The sequence below is a fragment of the Pleuronectes platessa genome, chromosome 14, assembly GCF_947347685.1.
Source record: "Pleuronectes platessa chromosome 14, fPlePla1.1, whole genome shotgun sequence".
Taxonomy (NCBI): domain Eukaryota; kingdom Metazoa; phylum Chordata; class Actinopteri; order Pleuronectiformes; family Pleuronectidae; genus Pleuronectes; species Pleuronectes platessa.
Genome location: NC_070639.1, coordinates 22,121,827 through 22,133,071, shown reverse-complemented (window position 1 = coordinate 22,133,071; position 11,245 = coordinate 22,121,827). Strand labels below are relative to the sequence as shown.

The window sequence follows — 11,245 nt, the reverse complement described above, 5'->3', positions numbered from 1 at the left end:
ACCGTACTCCACACATCCAGAGTTCAACCCAGGTGGTCAAGGCCTCTCTGCAGGGTCGAGTGGCACCTGTCAGTCTGTCTGTGAGCCAGCAGAACACAGGCTGCCGGATGTGAGGAGGTGAGTGGATACATGAAGTAAAGGTGATGCTAACTCATTTGCCAACCACATCTCACAAAAGGCACAAAGAGTTTCTTACAAACGCTATATTTTATCATCCATAGTTTTTAAATACATGTTTAGTCGCAAATAAAGAAAAACCTTTGAAAATCTTTTATATCTTTGTATAAACTATTATATGTTATGTAAAATAACAACGAATTTATACAATGCTTCATAGTAAATTCCACATTTCCCAATCATGACAAACCGAAACATTAAAAAAGAAACCTTGCACACTTGTGACCTCTAGTGGTTTGTTAGATAACCTGCAGCAACCAGCTTTTTAAAGTCATAAAAGAATGTGTTGTGTGTCATGTGTATGTGCTGGAAGATGGCGTCTCAATTACAATAAAGTCTTAATCATAGAAAATAAATAATATTTATAAATAATTAATAATAATTACAATATGTTTTTTGTTATGTTACTGCTTCTAGATAGAAGTTCATAAATGTGAGTTTGAAACAGGAACATACTCTCATATATCTGTGTGATTACTATGATTTGTTTTGTACAAAGAAAGAATGTTTTCAGGTTCAGTTTATTTATTCATTGACTTTTTTTATATTAAAATATAAGATTCACTTCATGGAAAAATACAGCAAACTATGCACAAACATGTATGAATCAAATGACATCGTTAGACTGACATATTTAAGTGTTAGCCATTGATTAACCTTGAGGGAATCGAGTTTGTGATTGTTCACGGTCAACAGTCCCAGGAATGTCGGGGGGGGGGGGGGGGACAGATCAGTTTGAATCATCAGTGTGTTATATTATTATTCGACACTTGAAAGCTATTTGGATGAGTTCAGTTCAAACTGGAGCCTTGAGGCCGGAGAGAAGAGGTGAGACAGGATGTCGGGAAGCAGATGTGAATATTAAACTAACGAGGTCACTATGATTCTGCTCACTCCACGAGTTCTGTGTTCAAGGCTCTTTACTGTGGAGCTGGAGGTTTGCTGCCAGATGTGCTTTTGGTGAAGGTAGCCTTGCGCTCCAGGGTCACGGTCCTCCTTCCAGTCGACGGGTTCAGTTCGCTCATGTCCACCCCCGAGTCCAAACTGGTGTCCCGACTGTCCACCGGCCTGCGTCTCCTCTGCTGCTCCGACCCGGCGTAATGGATCTCGGCCGCGGGTTTCCCCTCCAGCGACACGAACCAGGCCCGGGGGGTCTGAGGGGGCGGGACTCCAGAGAACTCTCCGAAGGCAAGAAGCGAGTGTCTGTTGTCCCTGATTCTGTTCAATGTTCCTGGGACGGAGGCTGACTCCGGGAGGCTGAAGTGACCCCTGGCTGTGCTGGTGGTGGGCTCCTCCAGAACTCCCAGCTGGTCCTCCGTCTCTCCCTCCTGGCTCTGGGTCCCAGTCGGACCTTTGCTCTGTGACTGGGTGAAGCTGTCTTCACTCAGCGGCTCGGAGGCGGTGCCGGTTGAAGCCCCCCCCGCACGGGGCAGCGTAGCCGACCTGCTCCTCTGGCTGAGTCCCTCCTCCTCCTCCTCCTCCACGTGGAAGAACGCCGGAGGGTGAAGGATGGCAACAGGCTGGTTGTAGAAAAACAAATTCTCCGCCAGAGATCTCATCTGCTCTGTGGTTTGAAATAGACAAGTCACATCCTTCGGTCCAGGGTTGAGGTCCAGCTCGCTGACGCACACCGCGCCGGGATTGGCTATCACACTGCCGTTGTGATGATTGTCTGCAAGAGGCTGGTGAAGCCCGTTGTGTGTTTGTAGCTCAAAGACGTCATCGTCACACGTGGAGGTGGTTTGGTCTCTTCTGGTCAGCGGCAGGATCCACTTCGTCTGAGAGCCGCTCTGGGAACTTCTGCTGTCAAGACAAAACATTTGCTTTAAGCAGAGTCTTCCTGCAAACACTGACTATGTAGTGCAGTGCAATACACACATTTACCACACACACACACACTCACAAGCTCTAGTATAATGTTAACTAGACTCTTGGGATGCTCAGGCCCCAGATTGTGTTCTGGTACCGGCCATGTAGGAACCTACTTGTTAAACTGCATTGGTGTTTTTAAATGAACACTCGAATGAAACAGGACAGAATAATCGTGTCCTTGGGGCTTTTTAAAAAAGTGTCTGTGTAAAGTTTGCCGCTCGCTCAGAGGTTTGATTTACTAAAGTTTCAGTGAAGTGTCAAAACAATTTCTCAGATCACCCCCTGCAGGACTTCTTCTCAGTAAATCCCTAAACACATCACTTGTGGTTAAGCTTTGGTGCCGTGAGGACGTGACACTGTCACACAGACGCAGTTCAATTAGCTGTGATGTGGGTAAGTGAGCGGAACTCACTGTATATATTATGTCATCTGCAGAGAGGGATTCACTCATAAACACAACCAGAATCATCTGGTGTGTGATAAAACCAGCAAGTGTCTTTAAATGTTCTTCAAATGCTTTAGTTTTAATAGCCTGACCACACACAGGACACACTGTGTAGACGTGTTTCATATAGAAGCCTGTGTACCTGCGATGACACAACACTCCGACCAGAAGACAGATGACGATGACAAGCGTTGCTCCCAGTATGACCATCAGGAGAGACGAATGCTGCAGGATGAAGTCAATGGGAAGAGCAAGTCCAAAGAAACCTGGAGCAGAAGTGAAAAAAGAGGATCAAATAATTATTTTAAGATGATACATTTTTCTGAAAATTATTATCTACTGTTTTCCAAAACTGGAAAAATCCAGTTTATACAGTTCATTGCTAAATTCTTTCCATTCATACATTTTTCATTTCATCCATATTAATTGTTTGATATTTCATACCTATACATTTCAACTGATAACCACAGCGTCATCATGTTGCTGCTCTATATGCCATAGCTGGGTGCCTCAGATATAAATACAGAGAACTGTTATCTGTATATAGCATTTAATTAACACTATGGTGAACACTCGCCTCTGGTAGAGGACAATGGAGCTGCGATCCAGTGTCCGAGGTGAGGAGCTGTGAACGTCCACAAGAGTTTTCCATCGACTGACACCAGCTTCCCGAGGCCTTTTCTCATCCACCCGCCTGGAAGGAAACAAATCAAACACACACATCAACAGTGTTTTAATTGAAATTTATATTAAAACATAGTATGAATAAGAAAAAGAAGAGTTAACCTAATCTATCTCTAAAATCTGACTTATTTGCTTCTTTTACAGGTTTTTTTCTAGCACTTTTCTGGCCTTTTTGACCAGTCAGAGTGGTTTCCAGTACAGTTGTTGCCATTCACCCATTCATACACACAGTGCATTTATGTGAATCACTCATAAACTGTTGGCAAGGCCGTCGGGTTCAAATCAGGGCCCAGTATCTTGCCCGAGTGTACTTCTAACGCTGGGGTCGAGCCGTAGACCCTGTGGTTAATGGACAGCCCGCTCTACCTCCTGATCCATAGCTGGGCTGCTTGCAGGGAGTCTATAAGTCTTCACACAGGAGACTGGTGGTTTCAACTTTCACACATCAGGCTGAGGAACCGACAGAGTGATTGAGAGCTGGAGTCAAACAGTCACTTGCACTGCTGCCAATAACCCATCTGCCTCATCCAGTGATAAACTCTCTCTCTCTGACTGGTCGAGATAAAGAGGCCACAGAAGTTAACAGCCTTCCAGTGGGTGTGAGTGAATGATCAGAACCTGGTTCCTCTAGAGGGGGGGAATAGAAAATGGCAAGAATCTCCCACCTGAAGCATCAAACCAGTCCAGATGTCAGTCATTGACTCAGCAGAGCAGCGGGTCGGGTTTTTTAGACATGACGATGGTTCCCACTCACCAGTGGTCCGGTTGAAGAACCACGCTGGGACAACGCTGGACATCTGAAGTCCACAGCTGTCGGGAACACTGAGGCGGAGCTGCACGGGGCCGCTCACATGGAGCTCCGTGTCTCCTGAGAAGAGCTGCACACTCACGGCCGCCATCGGGCTCAGCTCCACGCTGACGAGCCCTGGAAACAACACAACACGCTGCTGAAGACGAGCTGAGCACCAAGTTCAATTTGATAACTTAGATCTTTTCTTAGAAGAAATATGTCACGTCAGATTCCTCTGGCTGAGCGTCAGAAACAGAAGATTGATTGACAGCACTGACTGCTGATTGGATAAAGTGGTTTAATGTGGAAGATAATGACAAAGTGACTCTCCCTCAACAATTAATCATCCTCATTTGGTATAAACAATGTGAGGAGGAGGTGGGGAGGAGAGCCGAAGACAGAGAGGCCGATGGCGGGGGAGACAGGCCTGAGCGCTCACTTTTAAAAGAGGTTTAATTCCCCAGTGTCTGGGTTATGGCGTCATGAAGTTTATCACTATAAAATACTATTAATACATTATTAAAAAAAGATGTCTGTGTATGTGCAGCACATGGAGGGTTCACAATGTCCTCCTCATGCTTTATATCTGTTTTTAGATGTGAATTCCTCAGTCATGCGGCTAGAGTACTTAAAAAGGAAGGATTTATTGTATGTACATATTTCTGTGGGTCAACTTAGTAGACACACACACACACACACACACACACACACACACACACACACACACACACACACACGCACACACACGTATTTACCTGACTTACTGCCCACGATGCCCACAGTGTTGGGAAAGCCTTGGCTCTCTGACGTCAGCTGGGGGAAGGTCAGGTAGGCTCTGACCTCGGTCACGTTACTGTCCTCCGTTAGATTCAGGAGGCTCTGGGGGAACTGGACCACTGGCTGCGACAGAGCGTCTATGAATAACAAGAGAAGAATGGACAATAACAGCAGTAAATATTTAATGTGCGAAAATATGAATCTTTGGCTGAGATAATGTGAAACGAATGAGACAGAGAGAGAGATCGTGAATATAATAAATACCAGATGTTTTTCCAGTGATCAGGACCGAATCCTCAAAGAGCCAGATGTTCCCTTGATTGAGACCCAGTAGTGACATGGTCACTGATGAAAATACTGCAACAGCAGAGGAGGGAAGACACACAGTGAACACTCAGGAGTTATCTGTCCATCCACTAGATGGCAGCAGAACAGCGCATTTTATCAAGTGGCCGATTACGCCTCACACAGAGGAAAGACATGGGGGAAGTTTCCACGACAATAACTGGAGCTTAAGATTCAAGATTTAGTTTTAATGCGTCACAGCACCGCAGAGTGCAAAAGAGCATCGGGGACAAAGACACACACACACACACAGACACACACACTGACAAACACACACACACACACACACACACAGCTCCTGAATAGACTTATGTATGTGTTGGTACTTTATTCAAAATGCAGTAATGCGGAGCAGAAATTGGTTTTGCGATGACAAACATAAAGTTTAGAAAATCAGTGGAGTATGGCCATGTAAGCACAGGACACTATTTAAAGTTACTCAACTGGAAAACAAAACCACTGCTCTCTCACATTTGGCAAAGAAACACACACTAAGCGACACACACACAGACACACACACTGATTCCTCAGGGAGTGAAACAGTGCGATGGACTGAGCTAAGCCTCGAAAGGCTGAGTCGTGGATCAGACGATTTTCTGACCTGATAAAAAGGTGAAGTCTCTGTCACACTGAAGTCTCACTCACACTCAGACTAAATCTTTACTCTTAGGAAGACAGAGGAGAGAACTCCACACACACAGACCCCGGACATTAAGTATCTTACTGGGCATCCTGCTGGTTTCACAGGGCAGCAGTGAGCGGATGTATCCCTCCTTGCTGGCCACGACGGTGACGGGCACACCGGTGAGGTAAGGGACGTGGAGCAGAGCGCCACCATCCTCCCCGGTGAGCGCAGTGCTGGCGACCATGTAGTTGACGTAAACCTCCACCAGTGCCTTGCTCAGGGGCTGACGACTCCGCACGTCACTGACCTGGACTCTCAGGTTAAAGGCAGAACCTGGGGGGGGGGGGGGGGGGGAAAGGGAGTTAGTCAAAGATGCTGCTTTGAGAGAAACATGAGAGTTTGGGTGTGAAGGTTAATAAAAGCTTTTAATATGCTTTAATCACATCCTACTCTCAGGTGTTCTTATTATTTCATCTTCCTCTTTTATACAGTAGAATCTTCACTGCTTTAACACCATGGAGTTGGCTGCATTCACACCTAACCCTGCAGGCTCGGAGGTCTCACTGTCAACACAACAGGGAAACTAATTAGCAGAGTCCCTGGAGGATACCAATCAATGAATCCCAGCAGATTCCAAAGGGGTGGACACAAATACAAATGGTACAATCCGGCAATTAGAGCAACAAAGTAAACACTCGATTCAGCGTAATGCTACATTAGCATGCGGGCAGCAGAGGACACTACATATTTCCAATGAAGTGACTCTCAGGAGGCTGAACGCTGCGTTTCCAGGTGGCTCCTAAACAATCCCATTGCAGGGCCTATTCGGACAGTGTGACATCTTATCCACAAACACCAATTAGCCACTTTCCCACAGTGCACCAGTGTCCAACAGCAAGTTCAGGCCGAGGTGCAGTGTCGCATCACAATGAAGTAACACACCACTTCTCTCTGTGAAGCTGGGGACACAGAATAAAGCTGCTCCATTCATTAAAACCAAATATCTGTATAAACCAATACACTGTTTATAAAGATGGACGACATGACGGCTCGATCGCCCCCTGGTGGCGGCTGCAGGACAGGGCATACATCCTGCCCCCTCCATGTTAATAGATGGGACATAAGTATACGTCAAATACAATTTTCTTGAAGATGTTTTCTGTCTTTTTAGGAAGTTCTTAACACACTGATGTATGTTTAAGTGTTAATAAGCAATTTAGACCCTGAACATTCCAGACTCTATTTCTACCTGGTATTAACATTTACTGTTTTTGAAATGGGCAGAATCTTATTTGATAGCATAGCTGTTTATTATGTTTATTCACTAGACCCCTCCTGACTCCGCTCTCTTTCACCTTATCTCGGCCGACAGACACAACTACACACATTGTCATCGTACAAATCGGTTTACTCACAAAACAACGTAATTGTGTTTTTCGAAATGATTTGCATACAGAGCTGGGAAGTGAGATCCAATCACACGTGGTCAGAGGAGACAGGCTGTTTTGTAATGTGGTCTATTCTCTCAGGATGCAAAGGGGCCTTAGACTCTCTCAGATAATTGTTTTGGTGTTCATGGTTTAATTTTCAGCGTTTAGGCCACTGACTGTTTGACAACTCTACAAAGTGATAATATGTCAGTGTTCTCTTCAGGAGCCGTAACAAAGGCCACTGGACTTGCTTGTGTATCTTGAATCTTCAGAAATATGTCAGTGTTATGTTGCCGACTTATTTTCCGCTGTCCTGTAATTGTCAAAATATATTAAAAAAACTGTAAATTGTGTGAATTTCTGTATAAAAGAATTAGTCAGTGAGGTAAAAATGTATGAATATCTTGAAAGTAGCACAAGATAAAGTTAGAGCTAAAAACAGACCAGCTGGAAAAAAAAGGTTACAAAAGTTCCCTATAACAAATCCTGATGGAGCCACAGAACAAAGCTTCAGAGAAGCTGCTCAGCATCCAGAGTTCTGTGTGAAGCTGGAACTCTCTGCCTGCACCGGCACCTTCTGCCCTTCTATAAATACTCTCTACTCTGCTGTTCCTGTGCAGTCGGGGCCAGAGAGAGAGTTTTTGGGAGACACATAAATCTGAGCAGCTGGCTCATCATCTGCCCTCCTCAGTCACAGAGCACTGCATCATGGTTATTTTGTGCTTTGAGGCCATAAAAACGTCCTCCCTGCACTTTGCTTTTTATTCGTGCTACAGCAGCGTCTCTGTTTGTCCCCGTGTTGACAATTCAGCACTGACGGTGGCACCGGTTGAATCTGCAGCCGGTCCGATCGCTCATAATCCCGCCGCTAAACGATCCGCCAAAGCTCTGCTGAGGACTCATGAAGCCGCCGCGCCTTATGTCCCCAGCTTTCACACCATGTCAGCGCGTGCCGGAGCCAGATAACCAGATCAGCCCACATCCAACAGGCCCCTAACAATCCCCTTTGATCAGGAGCGCACAGAGAGTGGGGGGGTGCCAGGGGCTCCTTCGTTTTCAAGCCTCCATATGACAAATAACTACATTTGGCTGCGTTAGCGTCGACCCCCTGAGATGAGAACCTGAACGCTGCCAGTGCAGATGGACGTGAGGACGGGTTTTTTCAGTCAGATCCCCCCCCTCCTCCTCTCTCCGTGGGGTTACATTGGGGGGGGGGGGGGGTGGGGGGGGTCACTCAATCTGAAGTGGAGGTGTGCCGTGCCAGATTACTGTAATCTCCTCATTTGGCTGAAATGAAACACGCCACAGAGAGGTTTATGAAGTATATTGAAAGGGACGGAGTGAGGCCACAGACGCAGATGAGGAATATTTTCCTCTATCACTCGAATACTGTGTTATGTAACTGTGCTGGTGTCCAGTGAGATATGTGTTGTTGTGTTCAGTGATGTTTTTTGGAAGAATATTACAGGTCTTAATAAAGGGCTGTGATTTTCTGTGATGTAAAAGCGTCAGAATGTTAATGTGTAACCCAGTGAACCTGTGTAATTAACACAATAACGAAAAAGAACATTCGAGTACTTGAATTTTGCAATATATATATTATATATATTTGCTATGGCCTTCTTAAATTTACCATGGTGGTCCAAAATGATTTAGTTACGAGTTGTATAGCACTAGTTTTTCACTAGTCTTCATTATTATATGATATAAAATTAAAATGGTTTTCAATTTTAGACACAAATCATATTTTATTTACAGTATTTTTTGCATAACACTTTTGTCTGTACTTTTTAAATCATATTTTTTGTTATATTTTTCTTTTTTTTCTTTTTCGGTGGTTTCTGTGTGTTTGTACAATTATTCTTTAAGTTATAAATGATGTGTCTGTATCTGTCTGTGTCTGTTTCTGTGTCAGTGTCTGTGTCTGTGTCTGTGTCTGTGTCAGTGTCTGTGTCTGTGTCTGTGTCTGTGTCTGTGTCTGTGTCAGTGTCTGTGTCTGTGTCTGTGTCTGTGTCTGTGTCTTAAAGGTCTCACATCCTTCCACAGAGAATCAAACAAAAACATGTTGACTGGTCATTTCTGTGAGACTGTGCAGGACAAACAGATGGACCAACAGGGACTTATCTCTGGTGACCCCCCCTTCCACCACCCCCTACCCTCTCCACATGCTGGTGTGTATGTGTGTTGGACTTAAGCCATATACTCCACTGATGGAGGGGGGGGGGGGGGTATACAGATCTGTTACATGCCGCCTGAGGACAAAGGATGCTCAGGGTGGAGTTGATGAGGAGCCGATGCCCTTTACACCCACCGGACCTGTTGTCAAATATTTAAAATGCTCCCTAGGGGGAAAGAGAGAAACTGTGATGTTGCCCTTTAAGAAGTGATGACAGTGAAGATTGTTCATCTCAGCGAGAGGCAGCCGACCATCTGGCTCACGGGAGAAGGCCCTGTGTGTAGCTTTTTATAATTTTTGTAGTCGTTAAGTAGAAGTAGAAAGTGGACAGTCATTCCTTCCCCCCGGGGAGTTGACTGTGTGGTGCTGGGACAGGAAGCGAGGAGGAGGAGGAGGAGGAGGAGGAGGAGGAGGAGATGGTTTGGCAGGAGGAGGAGGAGGAGGAGATGGTTTGGCAGGAGGAGGGTACAAGACACATCAGAATGCTTGGGGACATTTCCAAGTGATAAATGGAGAACAAGCCCAGGCTTAGGGGGGGAGATGGGGGTGGGGGGGGTGGTCACGTGCTGAGCCATGGCAATGTACTCCTACTGGAGCATGAATTAGTCATGAATCAGTTGATGCTGAAGGGAACACGGGTCACAGATCCCTCTTTCAGATCCTGTCCACTGCTCGGCTGTAAACAAGAGGACGGCTGTGAGAAGTGCCTGCGTCTCTGACATACTTTTGGTGGGAGGTGGGACAGAGAGGAGAAGGGGGAGGTGGGGGGGGGGGGGTGGTATTATATTTGCACATACATAATTTAAAGAAGCAGCAAATCATGTGAATAACGATTAAAAACAAAACAATAGAATCAGTCTGCGGTGGTTGAAATATATTGTTATTGTTATGATTCACATTTGGGCCCTGCACACGTGCCTTCACGCTCCAGTGAGAGTGTTGTCAGTGATATAACTGTGTCGTGTTTGGTGGTGATGCTGTAAACACAGACAGATGGAGAAACTGTTGCTCAGGAGGCGAGAGCAGCTCCACTTATTACTCATCAGCAGATACAGACGGTCGAGACCAGGACATGTTAGAATAGAATCTCGTATAACAAAGCCATAAGACATATAAAATAAATATGTCAATAAATAAATAAATAAAACGTGGCTATTTACGGTCCCCGTGTGGTTTATGTTCATTTGACCCTCCAGCTCTATCGTTGAGTTTTGATCCAGTGGATCCAGTACGAACCTGGCAGTGGGTCCAGCTCTGGCTGCTGGGTGTGAATGAGCTCTTGTCCCATGTGATCCGGGTCTGAAAAGTTCCGGTCGTTGTGATGCAGGGAGCGTCCCGTGCTCTGTGCACCCAGCTCCGCGGAGGCTCTGAGGAAGATGAGCGCAGATATGAGGCGCATCAACATGACTGCTCGCTCCTCACCCCGGGGTCTGCAGGCTGAGGAGTAACTAGAGGAGGAAGAGGGAGAGGAAGAGGAGGAAGATCAGTCCACCGCCATCACTCCGAGTTCACTCTTCACTTCAGATGCGCTGTGTCAACAGAGCTGCAGCAAACTCCTCCCCTTTAATCTGCTGACTGACCGAGGCCCACTGCTCTGTCTGTCTGTCTGTCTGTCTGTCTGTCTATCTGTCTGTCTATCTATCTGTCTGTCTGTCTGTCTGTCTGTCTGTCTGTCTGTCTGTCTGTCTGTCTATCTGTCTGTCTGTCTGTCTATCTGTCTGTCTGTCTGTCTGTCTATCTATCTATCTATCTGTCTATCTATCTATCTATTTACCTGAGATTTGAGTTCTATCTATCTATCTAAAGATGATCATCATCAAAATACTCTCAATAATAATAATAATCTATCATTACAAGCAATAATGATTTCAAAACGTATATCCCCTCTTATGTATGTCCCCTTGGAATAACTTGAGCTTTAGTC

At 45.6% G+C, this 11,245-nt stretch overlaps 1 protein-coding gene across 1 annotated transcript; it reads right to left on the bottom strand.

Annotated features, from left to right (window-relative positions):
- Positions 1-948: 948 nt before the first annotated feature.
- On the bottom strand, positions 949-10,802 carry LOC128455543 (protein FAM171B). Its single transcript, XM_053439210.1, has 8 exons — positions 10,558-10,802; positions 5,794-6,090; positions 5,010-5,102; positions 4,718-4,882; positions 3,933-4,106; positions 3,072-3,188; positions 2,637-2,760; positions 949-1,977 (listed from the first exon to the last, which is right to left on the bottom strand). The coding sequence occupies exons 1-8, from the start codon at positions 10,724-10,726 to the stop codon at positions 1,098-1,100; spliced, it is 2,019 nt and encodes a 672-aa protein (XP_053295185.1). The 5' UTR covers positions 10,727-10,802; the 3' UTR covers positions 949-1,097.
- Between the last annotated feature and the right edge of the window lie 443 nt (positions 10,803-11,245).